Source organism: Papio anubis, chromosome 8 (genome assembly GCF_008728515.1).
Source record: "Papio anubis isolate 15944 chromosome 8, Panubis1.0, whole genome shotgun sequence".
NCBI lineage: Eukaryota > Metazoa > Chordata > Mammalia > Primates > Cercopithecidae > Papio > Papio anubis.
The window spans coordinates 115,773,965-115,793,356 of NC_044983.1; the positions used below are offsets into that span (position 1 = coordinate 115,773,965).

General features: G+C 36.1%; 1 protein-coding gene across 2 annotated transcripts in view; it reads left to right on the plus strand.

Moving 5' to 3' along the window:
• MTBP (MDM2 binding protein) overlaps positions 1-19,392 on the plus strand; it is a 99,909-nt gene that overhangs the window by 30,714 nt on the left and 49,803 nt on the right. For both annotated transcript variants that reach the window (XR_004175853.1, XM_021942882.2), the window contains exons 12-13: positions 12,845-13,018; positions 15,138-15,245. Coding sequence is in view for 1 of the 2 variants with exons in the window: in XM_021942882.2 (XP_021798574.2) it covers positions 12,845-13,018; positions 15,138-15,245 (282 nt within the window). In the remaining variant the exon portion in view is untranslated. The remainder of the gene's footprint in view (positions 1-12,844; positions 13,019-15,137; positions 15,246-19,392) is intronic.

A 19,392-nucleotide genomic window follows, 5' to 3' on the forward strand; every position in this document is an offset into this window, starting at 1 on the left:
AAAAATCCTTTATATTACAATTGAGAAAAATAAGGCAATCAAGGAAACCAAGAACCTTATCTAATGTCACAGGGTGAAATTAGAATTTCTACCTAATTTTGAATGTATCTAAAGGCCATGCATGATTTGTTTTGTCACATAATGTATACTTTCATTGAAAATAATTTTTTAAACTTGGTCTTTTTGGCCTTCAATAAACACCCCTTCATGCTAAAACTCTCAATAAGCTAGGTATTGATGGAACGTATCTCAAAATAATAAGAGCTATTTATGACAAACCCATAGCCAGTATCATACTGAATTGGCAAAACCTGGAAGGATTCCCTTTGAAAACTGGCACAAGACAAGGATGCCCTCTCTTACCACTCCTATTCAACATAGTATTGGAAGTTCTGGCCAAGGTAATCAGGCAATAGAAAGAAATTAAACGGTATTCACATAGGAAGAGAGGAAGTCAAATTGTCTGTTTGCAGATGACATGATTGTTTATTTAGAAAACTCCATCGTCTAAGCCCAAAATCTCCTTAAGCTGATAAACAACGTCAGCAAAGTCTCAGGATACAAAATCAGTGTGCAAAAATCACAAGCATTCCTATACACCAATAATAGACAAACAGAGAACCAAATCATGAGTGAACTCACAATTGCTACAAAGAGAATAAAATACCTAGGAATCCAGCTTACAAAGGATGTGAAGGACCTCTTCAAGGAGAACTACAAAGCACTGCTCAAGGAAATAAGAGAGAACACAAACAAATAGAAAAACATTTCATGCTCATAGATAGGTGGGATCAGTACCGTGAAAATGGCCTTACTGCCCAAAGTAATTTATAGATTCAATGCTATCCCCATCAAGCTACCACTGACTTTCTTCACAGAATTAGAAAAAACTACTTTAAATTTCATATGGAACCAAAAAAGAGCTCGTATAGCCAAGACAATCCTAAGCAAAAAGAACAAAGCTGGAGGTATCACACTACCTGACTTCAAACTGTACTACAAGACTACAGTAACCAAAACAGCATGGTGCTGGTACCAAAACAGATATATAGACCAATGGAACAGAACAGAGGCCTCAGAAATAATGCCACACATCTACAACCATCTAATCTTTGACAAACCTGACAAAAACAAACAATGGGGAAAGGATTCCCTATTTACTAAATGGTGCTGGGAAAACTGGCTAGCCATATGCAGAAAGCTGAAACTGGACCCCTTCCTTACACCTTATACAAAAATTAACTCAAGATGGATTAAAGACTTACACATAAGACCTAAAACCATAAAAACCCTAGAAGAAAACCTAGGCAATTCCATTCAGGACATAGGCATGTGCAAAGACTTCATGATAAGACACCAAAAGCAATGACAACAAAAGCCAAAATTGACAAATGGGATCTAATTAAACTAAAGAGCTTCTGCACAGCAAAGAAACTATCATCAGAGTGAACAGGGAACCTGCAGAATGGGAGAAAAATTTTGCAATCTATCCATGTGACAAAGAGCTAAAATCCAGAATCTACAAGGAACTTAAACAAATTTGCAAGAAAAAAGCAAACAACCCGATCAAAAAGTGGGCAAAGGATATGAACAGACACCTCTCAAAAAAAGACATTTATGCAGTCAATAAACATATGAAAAAAAGCTCATCATCACTGGTCATTAGAGAAATGCAAATCAAAACCACAATGAGATACCATCCTGCGCCAGTTAGAATGATGATCATTGAAAAGTCAGGAAACAACAGATGCTGGAGAGGATGTGGAGAAATAGGAACACTTATACACTGCTGGGAGTGTAAATTAGTTCAACCATTGTGGAAGACAGTGTGGCAATTCCTTAAGGATCTAGAACCAGAAATACCATTTGACCCAGCAACCCCATTACTGGGCATATACCCAAAGGATTATAAATCATTCTACTATAAAGACACATGCACATATATGTTTATTGTGGCACTATTCGCAATAGCAAAGACTTGGAACCAACCCAAATGCCCTTCAATGATAGACTTGATAAAGAAAATGTGGCACATATACATCATGGAATACTACACAGCCATAAAAAAGAATGAGTTCATGTCCTTTGCAGGGACATGGATAAAGCTGGAAACCATCATTCTCAGCAAACTAACACAAGAACAGAAGATCAAACACTGCATGTTCTCACTCTTAAGTGGGAGTTGAACAATGAGAACACATGGACACAGGGAGGGGAACATCACACACTGGGGCCTGTCAGGGGATGGGGGGCTAGGAGAGGGATAGCATTAGGAGAAATACCTAATTTAGATGACGGGTTGATGGGTGCAGCAAACCACCATGGCACGTGTATATCTATGTAACAAACCTGCACATTCTGTACATGTATCCCAGAACTTAAAATTTAATTAAAAAAAAAAAACTTAGTCTTTTCAATTTTATGTCTTGATGTTTGTGGAAATAATTTATTCTCATGTAGCAGAATAATAGTATCTCACAATTTTATAATTCTAGATGTTTGATAATTTTAGAAGTCTAAACTTGAATATTGCCTCATTTTTTAAAATTGGAATTCTTTTGAAAAGAAATGTGTTAAAGGTACTCTTGGAGAAAATCATATCTGATTGTTTTGTTGACTAACAATTCTTCTAACAAAAATATTTTTAGAGGGACTAGACTAATGACTGATAAAATGTTTTGAAATAATGAAGCATGTGCCTTTTTCACATTCAAATCACCATGGTGAAAATGTTTCAAAATAGTGGGCTGACATCAACAGAGGATTGGATAAAGAAAATGTGGTACATATATACCAGGAATACTACACAGCCATAAAAAAGATGGTACATGTATGCTATGAGATACTATGCAGCCATAAAAACGATACATAAACACCATGGACTACTATGCAGCTATAAAAAGATGGTACATATACACCATGGAATACTGTGCAGCCATAAGAAATGTAGTACATGTACACCATGGAATACTGTGGAACCATGTCCTTTGCAACACCAAGGATACAGCTGGAGGCCATTATCCTGAAGGAATTATCACAGAAACAGAAAACCAAATATCACATGTTCTCACAAATGGAGGCTAACCCTGGATATACACAAATATAAATACAGGAACAGTAGACACTGGGGACTCCAAAGGAGAGAAGTTGCATGCTGTGTTCACTGGGTGATGGGATTAATAGAAGTGCAAATCTCGACATCACACAATATACCGTTATGGAAAACCTGCATATGTACCTCCTGAATCTAAACTCAAAAAACAGTGGGCTGAAACAGGTAAGGCTAAAATAGCACAGTGCAAGTGACCTATAAATTTCATCTTGAGAAATAAAGGACTGATAAGGATTCTGAAAGAAATTTTAGTGACAGAGACAAAGTTTTTTTTTTGTTTTCGTTTTTGTTTTTTGAGATAGAGTCTCGCTCTGTCACACAGGCTGGAGTGTGGTGGCGCGATCTCGGCTCACTGCAATCTCCGCCTTCCGGGTTCACGCCATTCTCCTGCCGCAGCCTCCCGAGTAACTGGGACTACAGGTGCCCGCCACCATGCCAGGCTATTTTTTTTTTTTTTTTGTATTTTTAGTGGAGATGGGGTTTCACCGTGTTAGCCAGGATGGTCTTGATCTCCTGACCTCGTGATCCGCCTGCCTCGGCCTCCCAAAGTGCTGGGATTACGGGCATAAGCCACCGCGCCCAGCTGACAAAGTATTCTTTTAGTCCACAAATATTTTTTTGTGCCTGCTGTGTGCAAGGCGTTACTGTGCTAGGAATACAGTGGTAAACCTTTCAACTAACTTGACTACCAACCTTTATTGTACACGTAACTTGATACTCATTCTTTTCAAGCACATAGGAAACATGCTTCAGGACAGACCCATATACATGCTCCCCATTAAATGAATCTCAGCAAATTTAAAAGGATAGAAATAATATACACGATATCCTCCAATTTCAATGGAATTAAGTTAGAAATTGACAACAGAAAGAAACCTGAGAGATCTCTCAACTATTTGGAAATTAACACACTTCCAAATAACCTATAGATCAAAGAAAAAATCAAAAAGGAAATTAGAAAATAGTTTTAAGTGAATGAAAGTAAAAACAAAACAAAATGTATGGAACACAGCTAAAGCAGTACTAAGAATATCTGAAATGCTTATCTTAGCATGAAAGAAAGATCAACAATCAATTTAACCATCAACCTCAGTAAGCAAGAAGACTTAAGTGAGTAGAAGGAAAAAATTAACCAGAAATTAATGAATAAAATATTGAAGAATATGCCTACCAAAAGAAGTATAAGACGTGTACACTGAAAACCCCAAAGCATTACTGAGAGTAATTAAAGAAGATATAAGTAAATGGAGATATATACCATATTTAGAGTTTGGAAAACTCAGTATTATTAAGATAGAACTCCAAATTCAACCCAATGCCTATCGAAGTTCCAGCAGGACTTTCTGTAGAAATTGACAAACTGCAGAAGTTCAAGACGAGCCTGGCCAACATGGCGTAACCCCGTCTCTACAAAATATATATATATACAAAAATTAGCTGGGCGTGGTGGCAGGCGCCTGTAATCCCAGCTGCTCTGGAGGCTGAGGCAGGGGAATCGCTTGAACCCAGGAGGCAGAGGTTGCAGTGAGCCGAGATCATGCCACTGCACTCCAGCACAGGTGACAGAGTGAGACTCCATCTCAAAAAAAAAAAAAAAAAAAAAGAAATAAAAGAAATTGACAAACTGATCCTAAGTTTATATGGAATTGCAAAGCACCTAAAATGACCAGAACAATTTTGAAAAGTAAAAACAACATTTGAGAACTTAGCTACCTGATTTCATGACTTATTATAAAGCCACAGTTATCAAGACATTGTGGTATTGGGCTAAGAATACATAGATCCATGGAACAGAATAGAGTCAGATGCCAATGGCAACAGGATAGTCTCAACACACTGCTGGAAGAATTGGATATCCATATGTAAAAATTATGTGTATATATATGTATTTAGCCTTTAATTTTACTTTAAATGAAAATTAGCTCAAAATGGGTCATATAACTAAATTCAAGAGCTAAAATTATAAAACTTTTGTAAGATAACAAATCTATAAATTAGAAAAAGAAAACAAATCTATAGAGTAGAATTCACCAAGGTTCAGATGCTTACTTTTTGATAAACACTAATAGAACATTTAAAAACAAGCTACGTAGAGAAAATATTTCCAATCATATATCTGACAATGGACAGATATATTTGAAAAATTCTCACAATTTTATATATCATAAAACAACCCAATTAATAAATGAGTGAAATGCTTGAATAGACATTTCACCAAAGAAGATACATGAATGACTAGTAAACTCCATGAAAAGATGCCCGACATCATTAGTCTTTTGGGAGATGCAAATTACAACCAAAATGTGATTCTACAACACACTCACTAGAACAGCTGTAATCGAAAAGTGACTATCAAATGTTGATGAGGATGTGGAGAAACTGCACATCTCACACATTGTTGCTGGGGATGTACAATATAGCACAGCTAGTAAGGAAACCAGTTTGTTAGTTAAACTTGCACTTGACTGTACAACCCAGCCCTTTCATTCCTAGATATTTACCCAGGAGAAATGAGAACATTATGTTTACACAAAGGCTTATATGCAAGTGTTTATAAAAGCATTATTCGTAATAGCCAACACTTGGAAACTATGCAAATATCTATCATCTGGTGAAGAGATCTTTTTTTTTTGCATATAGTGGAATACAGAGGAATGAGAAGGCATGAAAAGTTTGGGGTGTACCTGAAAAACATAGTGCTAAGTTTATAAATAAAGTCAGACAAGGTTAGATTATTTATTGTAAGATTATATGTATGAAATTTCTATAAAAGGCAGGAGACAAAGCAGATCAATGGTTGTCTGAGGCCATGGATAGAAGGGAGATTGACTGCAAAGGTGTGATAGAAGTTTCTCAAAACTGGTTCATAGTGGATGCAAAGTTGTTTACATTTCCCGAAATTTGTTAAAGTTAGACCTTAATATATGTACATATGTAAATACCTATGTAATTGTACACTATTAAAGCTTTTTATTTTTTGTAAGGATCACTTTTTGTAAGAATCATTTAGGTCCTTCAACCTAAATGCAGAGTTTTATTTGTCTCTCTAGCGTAATGATTCTTAACACCAGCTACAAATTAGAATCATTTTGACAGTTATTTAAAGTTATTTAAAGAATCACTTTTTTTCTAAGAATCATTTAGGTCCTTCAGTCTAAATGCAGAGTTTTTGTTTCTCTCTCTAGTTCAATGATTCTTAACACCAGCTACAAATTAGAATCATTTTGACAGTTATTTAAAGTTATTTAAAGAATCACTTTTTTTCTAAGAATCATTTAGGTCCTTCAGTCTAAATGCAGAGTTTTTGTTTCTCTCTCTAGTTCAATGATTCTTAACACCAGCTGTAAATTAGAATCACCTTGACAGTTATTTAAAAAGGTCAAGCTGAGCTCCACCTGAAAATAATTCAACCCAAATCTCTGGGGTGGACCTAGGGTATCAGTGGTTTGTTAGAGCATCCTTGGTGGTTCAAATGTGTATCCAAGATTGAGAACCTCTGCCCTAGGTGGTGCTTTCCCCAACACTAGGTGACATCGCTGTTACTGAAGAATCCTTTCGATGCTTTGAGGCAGAAAAAATTTAAGAATCACTGCTTTAGGCCTTTTAATTCCTTATCTAGAAAATGAGGATACTACTACTTGCTTACTGTATCTCAAACTTGTTTGAATCAAATTGGTAATGGAAGGTACACTCTTTCTAAATTCTGCAGTAGCTTTTTGTTATTCTCTCCAATCTTATATGCTTCTGTGTCTGTGAAACAACAAAGAAATCATTGCTGTTCATAATGAATAAGATCTGGAAATATCTTCTGAGTGGCTTCTCTATTCATTGTAGCTTTCAAATTGTGTATTTTTTAATATTGTAATTAAGAGGAAATGTATATAGTTTATGACCCTAATATTACTTAATTGTTTAAAATAGTCATGGTGGAATTTATAAATCCTGTGTTTTTATAATTTTCACAGTAGTGAGTTATACACCTACTCAACAGTACTATCGTTTTTTTTTCTTCTTTTTCTTTTTTTGAGACGGAGTCTTGCTTTGTTCCCCAGGCTGGAATGCAGTAGCCGGATCTCAGCTCATTGCAACCTCCACCTCCTGGATTCAAGCGATTCTCCTGCCTCAGCCTCCTGAGTAGCTAAGATTACAGGCGTGTGCCACCACGCCCCGCTAATTTTTTGTATTTTTAGTAGAGATGGGGTTTCACCGTGTTAGCCAGGATAGTCTTGATCTCCTGACCTCATGATCCACCCACTTCAGCCTCCCAAAGTGCTGGGATTACAGGTGTGAGCCACCACGCCCGGCCAGTACTGTCATTTTTTAAACTATTTTAGATTTTTTTAAAAATTGAGCTACAGTCATTTTCTTTTTTTTTTTTTTTTGAGACGGAGTCTCGCTGTGTCGCCCAGGCTGGAGTGCGGTGGCGCGATCTCGGCTCACTGCAAGCTCCGCCTCCCAGGTTCACGCCATTCTCCTGCCTCAGCCTCCGAGTAGCTGGGACTACAGGCGCCCGCCACCTCGCCCAGCTAGTTTTTTGTATTTTTAGTAGAGACGGGGTTTCACCATGTTAGCCAGGATGGTCTCGATCTCCTGACCTCGTGATCCACCCGCCTCGGCCTCCCAAAGTGCTGGGATTACAGGCTTGAGCCACCGCGCCCGGCCTCTACAGTCATTTTCTTGAACAATGTCAGTGGCAGCCTAGTTTTATGCTAAATTGTTCAAAGCTTAGTCTGATGAATACGGTGGGGTATCAGGCTAGGAAATACATTTTTGAAGATACTTTATGAATATAAAGTACTTAGATTGATTTTTTTTTTTGTGCCTCCCCACCTGGCACTAAGGGCTGTTTCAAAAGTTGAGTCTTGAGTTAAACAGCGATCTCATTGTTGAAAAGAGTGTAGCCTCCTAAGATGCCTACATTGGAAACTAGATTTTGTTTTATTATTTCATTTTTGGAATGATTATTAAAATAATTGGTTATATTATTTTGCCATTTCTTTATGAACATATATAATAACTATCAGTAAGTCAGAATATTCACTTACCCAGAATATCCTGTTTCCCCCGTAGTCCTGGGATATTTTTTTTTCCTTCTATTATGTGGAATATTGTTTATCCTTTAGATTATTATAATTTTGTTTTCATATTAACCGTTAAAAATGAGTGTTACAGGGTTTTAAGAACCACTAAGAAACTTGTTGACAAAGAATATAACTTGATTTTTATTACATAAGAATTTTTTTTGCTAATACTAATAAAGACATAAGGCTTTATTGTGGTTTATGTGTTATCTGTAAACTTTGATGCAACTAATAGACACTTGGTAGTTTCTGCTTCTCCCATTTTATCTGTATAGTATTATCCAAAATATATGTATGCTTTTGGTGGAGAAGGGGCATACAAGCCAACACCTTATCAAATGATAATGTAAATAAACATAGCAGTTGAAAATAGACAGACTTTTTTTTAGTAATCATTTTCCCTTATTTAGGAAGAGTGATGAGGCTAGAATAACTATGCTAATTGTAAATCTGTTACTCTCTGTGGTATTTACATAAAAGTTATTTAATAAGTCTTCAATTAACACCTGCCAAATCTGGAGCAACATTTTTTTAAATGACTGCAGAGTCATTATGGCTAGGAGAATTCTTTACAGTAAATATTTTTCTTTTGAGGAAAATAAGATTGTTGTAATTACAAACTTCAGTGATTAAAATGCAAATAAAGGTGATGAGATTTAAAATAAATGTGGAAAGAATGTCATAGATAGAAGAGATAAATATAAGTCGAATCAGCAAGTAGCTAAAATGGTAAATGAATTAAGGTCACTGTATCTTTTGGCAAACCTTAATTTCAAATAAAACTGGTAACAACAAGTGTTTTTCTTTTCTAATAACCTTTATTTAAATTCATGTTGTAAAACTACAGTTTATGAACAGAATTAATGTCACTCTAGCAATCTGATTGTAAAAATTGTTTTTGTTACTTCATCATTGTTTTAGGGAATAGACTATGACCCACAGTATCTTCCTATCTCTGAAATAAACTGTAGCTATTGTAATAAAATTACAGTACTTTCTTAGTATTTTGGGATGTATATATGTGTATATATGACATTCTGTATACTATATAAAAGGATCTTTTATATGCTGTGTGGTTGTCTCTAAAGAACTGAAGTACTGTCAAGAACTTTCTTTTTGTAAGCAGAACTTTACATTCGTAAGATAATTTTTAAAAATACAGTTTTACTGAGATATAATGCATACCATACATTTTACCCTTTTAAAGTTTACAATTCAGTGACTTTTAAAATATAATCACAGAATTGTGCCACTATCACCACAATCAAGTTTAGGGCATTTTAATCTCCCTGGAAAGAAACCCCATACGCATTAGCAATCATTGCGCATTTCCACCACCCATTCCTCCCCCTACCCCTAAGCAACCATGTATCTATTTTGGTCTGTATAGATTTGACTGTTTGGGACATATCATAGAAGTGTAATCATATAATATCTAGTTTTTAATGACTGGCTTCTTGGACTTAGTATAATGTTTTCAAAGTTCATCCATGCTGTACATGCTGTAGCATATGCCAGTACATCATCCTCTTTATTGCTGAATAATATTTCATCACTTAGATATACCACATTTTATCCACACATCAGTTGATGGACATTTGGAATGTTGACACTTTTAGGCTATTACGAATAATGCTGCTCTGAATATACAGGTACAGGCTTAAAATCATTTTTGGTATAAATCTAGGAGTGGAGTGGAATTGCTGGGCTTCCTCTTTTTTCGGTGTCTTAAGGTAGAAGGTTAGGTTATTGATTGAGATCTTTAACACTACTTCAGCTGTATTTGATAAACTTTGTATCTTTTGTTTATCTTAGAGTATTTTTAAATTTCCATTATGATTTCTTATTTGACCCACTGGTTATTTGTTGGTGTGTTGTTTAATTTCCACATATTTGTTAATTTCCCAGATTTCTCTGAATTATTAGTGTCTAAAAGGACTAATGATTTCAGTCCTTTTAAGTTTATTGTGCTTTTCCACTCCAGTGTTTCCATTGGGTTTTTATTTTATATCTTTTCATCTATATTCTCTATTAGATGAGACTGTCATCATGCCTTTCATGTGGTTTCCTTTAGTTCTTTGAACATATTTGTAATGTTTGCTTTGAAGTCTTTGTTATATTTAACTTCTGGGACCTCTCACAAGTATTTTATATCACTTGCTTTTCCCCTTCTGTAGGTATTACACCTTCTGTTTCTTTGCATGTCTCATAATTTCTTGATAAAGATGACAATTTAGGTAATATATTGTAGTTGTTGGTTAATAATTTCTCTCCCCCCTTATTAGGTTTGTTTTCTTGTTGTTTGTATATTTATTTGTTGTATGAGTTGGGCTTGTATTGCTTATAGTATGAATTTTAATGAAGTCTGTTTGACTTTGGTGTCACTCTTCAGAGGGTGCAGCCTTCAGCGTGGCCAGATTCACCCTGGGCATCCAGTGGTCTCTGCCTGACTCACTTTCCCTTTCCCTGATACCTTCTTTGTCTGCCTCATTTGCTGTCACATGTAGCTGCTTTATACTTCACTAATTGCCATATTCACTAATTGCTTTATTGTTTTTGACAATGCATTGGGGCTTAAATTGTTCCACATCCATTTAAATTTGATTCATTTTTGTGGGCATTCTTCGATTTGAATTCTGACACCAAGATGACGCTTCTTAGCTGTCTCATTCCCCCGTTCTCTCTAATGAACGAGATCTTTTGCTTGTTTCTCTTAATTAGGTGAACTACCAGCCTCTTTTTATTTGCTTATTACCAAGTCTCCATAGTTTTTGAGACCCCCTTTAGGCTCCAACTTACTGCAATCTGAGTCAGATGAAGTCAGTTTCTTTGGGTAGAGTTTAGGGCCTTCTGTTTTGAGGTCTCTTCCCCTGGGCAAAATCTCTGAGCCACTACTTTGGTAGCTGGGCCAGCATGTAGCTTCTGGTCTTCTTTATATACCTCTCCCAGTGTAGAAACTGCCCTGTGAATGCGCCGAGGTGAGGACATTTGGGTCCCTATTTTCTCAGCTTTGCTTTCCTGGGGTAGAACCTCTACCTTATGAGCAGGAGCTAGGTGGAGAAAGAAGTCCCCAAATTCTCATCATACGCATCAGGAATTTAGTCTTTTCAACTCAGAATGAGGGGATGAGAAATTGCTGGCAGCCTGCTCATTCCCATGAGATGCTGTAACCCTTTATTGGAAGCGAGGGAAGAGGAAGACCCATCTTTTTGGCCACAGCCACTTTGATTGGAGTTTCTGTTCATCTGCTTTGGGAATGGGTGGAGAGAAGCAGGCTGCGACTGAAGTCCTGTGGACTCTTAAATACTAAGCCACAACCTGCTTCTTCCCAATCCATTCCCAACTCAATGGATAGATGCTCCAGTCTGTCCAACCTGCTTCTTCCCAACCCTAATCTTAGTATATTTTCTTGAATAAATGTTTCTTAATTTGGTATATACCCTTAGGATCATTTCACCAGTTGTGCTTGTATTGCTGGGGAGTGGGTCCACAGACTTTCTCACCCTGCCATCCTGATAGCCCCCAAAATAAACTTAAGGGAAATAGAGACATAGATAACTTTTTAAAGAGGTAAGCATTCACTTTTATTCCCTGATAATCAGCCCTTAACTCTGCATTATGTATCTCAAGCCGAAGACACTTCGTTTTACCCTATTCGGAGAATAAACCTCTAATCTTCTGACAGTCATTTGCCTGAATAGAATAAGGGATCAGGAGGCCTGTTTCTCAAGTTGACTTTCAAACTCTGTTCCTATTCCAGCTTTGTTTTGCTTCCAGAGCCATCTGGGGTCACAATTCCAGACCTCTTGAGGATGCATGTATAAATTGTGCTGCTTTGGGGCTTTCTCTGCTGTTTTTCTCAGCTTCCTTAGCAGCGGAGAGATTGAAGTTTGTTACCAGTTGTTCATATACTTTTCTGCTTTCAAATTTTAGTTGTTGTCTCTTCCAGATATTAGTTTTTTGTAGATTTATGCTATTTTTAAGATTTCTTTATTCTCATTTAGTGGAATTTCAGGAGATAGTGAATATAAATGTTTATGTCCAACTCACCATCTTCAATAAAAAAAGATTCTACTTCTATTTTTAATCTTGAAGGCTTCACAGTTTTTCTTCAACCTTCACTATAACCCTCACTTGATTTGCTTTTAAAATATACTGGATGCTGTCTTAACTGACCTTCACATAACTGGCATGCCAGATTAATGAATGCTCTCCATTCCCTCTGTAAAATACATTATGGATGCCCACTGCAAGAAGCAAAAAGCTACTCCCGAGTATAGCTGTACCCTTCTGCTTCCATCAATTAAGTTGTGTGTGTTTGTAGGAGTCAGTTTATTCCCCTTTGAAGAAATGGAAGCTGTAAACATTATTGATGTGGTTATTTAAGAAATATACTGTAGAACTCTGATAAGCCATATCAAAAGTTAAAGAATGAGTACACATAAAAGATTTATGCTTTGTAATTGTTTGTTATGATTTTTTGCCTTAACAGCCTTCTGAATTAAATGAACGACTACTAGCCCTGAATGTATGAATAGCTTGTTTTAAAATAACATAAAAATTTTATTATATCCTGTGGATCAAATGTATGATTCTGTTGTGTTGTGTGCTGAATTTTCACATACTTAACAAGATAATTGTTTTTGTTTAGTTCCAGATGTTGAAGTGAAAGGAGAGTGTTCAAGCTATTATCTCTTGTTACAAGGTAATGGCAATAGAAGATGTAAAGCCACATTGATTCACTCAGCCAACCAGATCAATGGCTCATTTGCACTCAGTTTAATTCATGGAAAGATGAAAACAAAGACAGAAGAAGCCAAATTGAGTAAGTGTTAACTTTAGGTATTAAAACATGTTTACATTGTTTGTGTGTGTAGTTAGCATATGTGGCTTTAAGTAGAAGAAATATTAAAAATTTAATGAATTTATTTTCCCCAAACTCCATTCTCTCTCATTAATTTACCTTTTATTTAAAACATATTATGACATTTTTTTACAATTTAATGTGCAAAGAGCAAATTCCTTTTACATTATACCTAGTAAAATTTAGTAGATCAGCCTTCAATTCTAAAAATGAAATTTTTAGTATTTTCCACTTTAAATACATGTATTTTGCTATATTTCTCATTTTCATTTACATGGTCTCAAGCCACACGTTCTATTTTATTGCCCATCTTTCCCTCTTCCCAGGCTTTATTATTTAGGTTATTGATTGCTGCATAACAAACTATCCCAAATTTAGCTTAAAAATAGCAGTTTATTATTATCTCTCATGGTCCTGTGGGTTGAATGGGCTCAGCTGGATGTTTCTATTTTGAGGTCGTGCATATGATTACAGTCACATACACTATGGCTCCAGTCATTTGAAGATTCCACAGGGCTTGATGTCTAAGATAGCTTCTTCACACCCATGTTTGGTGCCTGGGCTAAGATGGCTGGAACAGATGAGGTCTGATTTTCTCTCCACAGGCCCTTTCCTCACAGCTAGCTTGGGCTTCCTTAAAACATCATGGTCTTAGGGTAGACTCACTGACTTTTTTATTTTGAGACATAGTCTTGCTCTGTCACTAGGCTGGAGTGCAGTGGCGCAATCTTCGCTCACTGCAACCTCTGCCTCCCAGGTTCAAGCAATTCTCCTGCCTCAGCCTCCGGAGTAGCTGGGACTACAGGTGTGCGCCACCATGCCCAGCTAATTTTTGTATTTTTAATAGAGACAGGGTTTCACCATGTTGGCCAGGATGGTCTCGATCTCTTGACCTCGTGATCTGCCCACCTCAGCCTCCCAAACTGCTGGGATTACAGGTGTGAGCCACTGCGCCCGGCCTAGGCTGACTTCTTATATTGTTGCTGACTTAGAGCAATTGTTCTGTGAAGCTGCAAGGGTTTCTGTGTCCTAGCTAGAAGTCATTCAGTGTCACATTTACGTTACCTTGTTACATAGTATGAAGCATGTCCAATAATTAGCAGTCTTAAGGGAGGACTGCCACAGCGTGGAGAATAGGGAAGATCATCACTATGCCAACCACCAGTAACAGGAGTCTAAATACATCTTTCTGCTGTCCCCTGGGCTACTATTTAGGTCCACCATGTACTGGTCACCAATTTGTCCTAGTCCAGTGTGACAGAACACACTCACATGCAAGTTATGTGAAGCAGGTTTATTACTTACAGATAGGCAGCAAGAACAAAAGAAGCCTAGGATCTGTTGTGAGCCAGGACCCCAAGGCTCAGGAAAGCTTCCCAGGGCAGATGGAGTCTTGACTGCATGTGTGCCGTTTGCACCACAGCTAAGGGACCCCAAAAGGCAGCCTGACCTGGCTTCTGTATTTCAGGGGCCATGTGACTCATTGGGCAACGCTTTAAAGGACATCCTGCTTTTAGGGTACAAAGGAAAAAAACCCAAGCTATCTTGGACAGTTCCTCCCTATTTCAAGATAGTACATTTCCAGTACGTTCTACAGTTATTCTGAGTACTATGGGCATGAAGAATGGGGAGAGAGACACGGCTAAGGCTATCATGGCACCATCCAGCACATTGATCTAGGTTGGATTCATGGTGGAGGGTACTGCACAAAAAGGAATAACAGGAGATGTGGTTCATTCAGTGGCTTTTGGGGGTATCTTTAGAGACTGGCTCCCGTTCCCTATCTGTGATTTCTGATTAGGTAGAAGAAAATGTGATTCAGGGAATTCTGCTTTACTATCTAATTCCCTCAATTTAAAAATCAGGTCAATGTTTAAAATGCAAAATAATTGAGTATGCTTCTTTTCTGCTGCATAATTATTATTATTATTTACTTTGAAATATATAAGATCAAGAGAGGTGAGTGATTGGTTTTTATTTTTTGTTAAATCATTGCTGTAACACATTTTCCAGGAACTGAGTACTAATTGTTGGCAAAGGGCATTGTTAATGTTGACCTTTTTTTTTTCTTATTGCTCAGGTTTTCCTTTTGACTTGTTATCACTTCCACATTTTTCTGGGGAGCAGATTGTACAAAGAGAGAAACAGTTAGCTAATGTTCAAGTTTTAGCTTTGAAAGAATGCCTAAGTAAGTAACAATTTGTATATTTCATCCTACTCTAAAAATGTTGACTTGTTCGGACATAAGCTACCTTTATTTGCACACTTCTTCTTATATAGTTTATCTTTTAGTTACGCTACTTATTTATAGAACTATTTTTGATAGCGATGATGTAGAGTAGAAGAGATATTTTCACTAGATTCAGAATGTTTCTGTTTATTTGTACATCACTGTTAACAGTTATAAAAATACTTCATCAGCAAATTTTGTATTTCAAAATTTGTTTTTAATTGGATGCTAGAAAAGGTATGTAAGTTTTATTTTTCTGTTTAGTGTAGAACTCTTGATAAAATATCTTTTTATATATTTTTGGTAGCAGAAGTTGGATGCTACAAATAGGAAAAAATGCAAGTCTTAGGGAAATTAATGTGTTACCTTGAGCATTGATTCTTAGAGTTTAATAATGATCATCAATAATAAGTAAGAACATTTCATGTGCTGAGTGACATTGGCATTATAGATTTATTCAGAAAAGAGTCATAATTTCACGTTTTCTCTTTTACAGTTAATTTGGCTATCAGTCTTATTTTTTAATACAAATTTTAAGCATTCATTTGTTGCCTAATTGAACTTATTTATTGTTATGTAATTTCTAAGAAATTGATTCAAATTGTGAGTCTTCCTTAGTTGTATGTAGAAAAAAAGATATTCGAATTATACATTACATATATTATAAAATAAGAACGATCATTCTTTTCTTTAAAAACATATCTTAAAAGTGTGAATTCAGTAGCCTACCTATTCAATAGAAGATAATTTTAGAATGCTTGGTCTCAATTATTCATGTAAAGATTACAAACTTTTTCAATTGTAAAAATCCAGGGTAATTGTGTAGTCTTGAGCTCCTCTAACCATTGGTGTTTTTTTTCTTTTAAACCAAGAAAATGATGTTTGCTCAAGGAAAGTGTAATTAGAAAGGCAAATCATTTTTAATAAAGTGTAGTACATGCTATAACCAACAAATACATAAACACACACACACATATATACTGAAATACCAGTATTGTTATGGATATAAAATGTTTATTTCAGACATCAGTATTACTCATTTTTTAACTTTGCTCTGTTCCTGCCAAAAACCCGTCAGGCCCTGATTTCCTTGCAATAAGCCTCCTGCAGCTTTTTATAACTCAGTTCCTTCAACATCTCCACTGTTTCATCTTCACCTCTGTTCCTCACCTTTCCAAAAAGAAAAACTATCAGAGGAGCAGGGACCTCTCTGAAGCTGGTGCATCTCTTCTTTGTGAAAGAAGACTTAACCCCAAGCGGGCCATCCCTCCTGGTTTTGTGGGAAGCGAAATATGACAGCTATAACTAGGTTGCTGCCTAGAGGTGTGAGTGGAAAGTTCAGCAGAGTTGGTGAGAGGGCAGGAGAGGGTACAGAAATGCAAAAAATAATAATAGTAATAAACATCGTAGGGATGCCACTAGACTGGGCAGAGTAAGGTGGGAACCTGAAACTGAAGAAGACCTTAGAGCTAGTTGCTGCTAGAGACACTTGCTCTGGATATGTCCATGAAATGGCCATTTTGCAATCTGCAATGTTAAATCTTGATTCAGATTAATGATCCAGTTAATCTATTTATGATGAAAATACTTCCTGAACAAATCTCTTCTCTACCCAGAGAGTTAATACTGGATTAAAAACTTGGAGACAAAGATGCATCTGTTTAGAATGCCTGTGTCTCAAAAGGCAGAGGCAAATGACAGCAAAAGAAAGTTTCCAATGTAAGCATGTCTTAAGCGTCTACTTCAGTGATTTTCAAATAAGTGAAGTGTGAACAGAAAAGTACTTAAAGCAATGCAGTTAACTTATTTGTACATGACGAAAACTAAAGAATATAATGGGAACAGCTCTCTTTGGAAAAAAATTAGTGGTTCAGTATCCATACAGAGATTATAGTGTTTACAGAAAAACAAAACTTGTTCAAAAAGATTTCCTCAAATTATCAGCAAAACACTGAGTAGACCTATTACTCTTTCCAGTATTTTTCTAATACTAAATTAGAAAGAATAGCTAGAAAAATTTGCACAAAAATGTACTCACTAATAACACTATGGAGGCACTTTGTTTTTTAAAATAACACAAAAATGAAATAAAATTTGTTAGGGCTTAATTTTTAAAATTAGTTTATTTTCATTAATTTTATTTTGAAAATTACATGTAATACTATTTAATTAGAATGATGATATTTAAAATTTATAAGCTTGCGATTTATATTTTACCAAATTTGTTGGTAATTTAGAACTTTCTGTATTTGGAAATATTAAAAATCTTGTTTCACTGATTTTTCAAGAAAAGGCTTGAGAATGCTGAACAATTTTTAAATAAAAGACTGTTCAGTATGATACAAGTATGAAAACAGCAGTATTATCATTTTGCTCCAGTATTGCAGTCTCTACTCTGAGCTCCCTACATCTTTGTTAAATGTATAAAACCCAGTGCAAAGCTTATGCTCGACCTGCTGATTCCTTTGGATGTTCTGCTTCTACATTTTTCTTTAATAAATCCTTAGTTATTACTAGCTTTTTTAGGAAAATAGCGTTCTTATGCTGACTCATTTTTAGACTTTAGTCCAATGTTTTTCTCTCAGATATTTATCTGCCACTTATATGCAAACTCACTTGTGTGGAGATGATGTTTTGCCTAGGTAAATTATCCTACTCATAACTTGTAAACTTTATCTATTTTCTCTCTCCATTTCTTAATCATTAAGGTCAATATGGATTCTTACTCTGTTTTTCAAATTGTAATATAATTGACAGGTTTAATAAATATAGGTCAGGTTCAGGTTCAGATTTGAGTGTGTGTGTGTGTGTGTGTATATATACACATATATATACACATATATATACACACATATATATACACATATATATACACACATATATACACACACACACATATATATATATAATTTTTTTTTTGAGACAGAATTTTGCTCTGTCACGCAGGCTGGAGTGCAGTGGCATGATCTTAGCTCACTGCAACTTCTACCTCCCGAGTTCAAGTGATTCTTGTGCTTCAGCCTCTCAAGTAGCTAGCATTACAGGCGTGTACCACCATGCCTGGCTAATTTTTGTATTTTTAGTAGAGATGAGGTTTCTCCATGTTGGCCAGGCTGATCTCGAACTCTTGACCTCAGGTGATCCATCTGCTTTGGCCTCCCAAAGTGCCAGGATTACAGGAGTAAGCCAACACGCCCAACCAGATTTGAGTATATTTTTAACATTAATAACAACATAGGGGCTAATTTCTGAAGCAGATTACTCTGTACATCTTCCAGATAAAACCAAACCATCGGTAACTTTTTGTTTTGGAATGGCTCCCAGCAGATTGTGCAGAAAAAGACAATGAGGCTTATGATTTTCTCACTAAGAGGATGTAATAGAGACAGAATATATTATAGCTCTCATTTTACTCTTCCTAATGTTCTTGATTGTGGAAGCCATGTTAGTTACCTTGGGTCAGATCTGGAAGGACCCTACCAATGTCCACCTTGGTGATGCAGGATTTTACAGAGGCTTGTATCATGAAGCTGATGTTCTAAAGTAGAACCTTGACACTGGTTGTCTCCTCCTTATTCTACTCCCTTGCGTTATTTATGTGCTGACCTCAGGTAGTGTAATGTAATAATGCTTTAATCCTCTGTGTCTAAGGACACAGTACAGTGGTTTTTAGGCAGTAAGCTCTTAAAATTAATAAATGCGTATTGCGTTGAATTTTCTATGAACTTTTAGGTTACTATTTTATTGTGGAAGAAAATGTTACTAGACTAGAAGTGTTTGAAATAGACTATTTTTATCAAAGTAATACATGGATATAGTTTGAAAAATCAAATGATACTGAAAAAGCTTCAAGAGGCAAACAGCAATGTGCCACCCATGCCTCCCCATCTTTCAGTCCCTGTGTTTATAGACAGCTATCCTCAGCTCTTCCAGGGGGACCCCTATACAAATAATGTATGTATGCTGCTATTTCTTAGATTTATCAGTTTCAGGCATTATCTTAACATCTAACTGTGGAAGATAAAAACTTCACTTTCCCACATAATCTTCACATTCTCTTTCTGCTTCTTACAGTGAAGTCATGAATTTTGGTTAAATCAGTGGT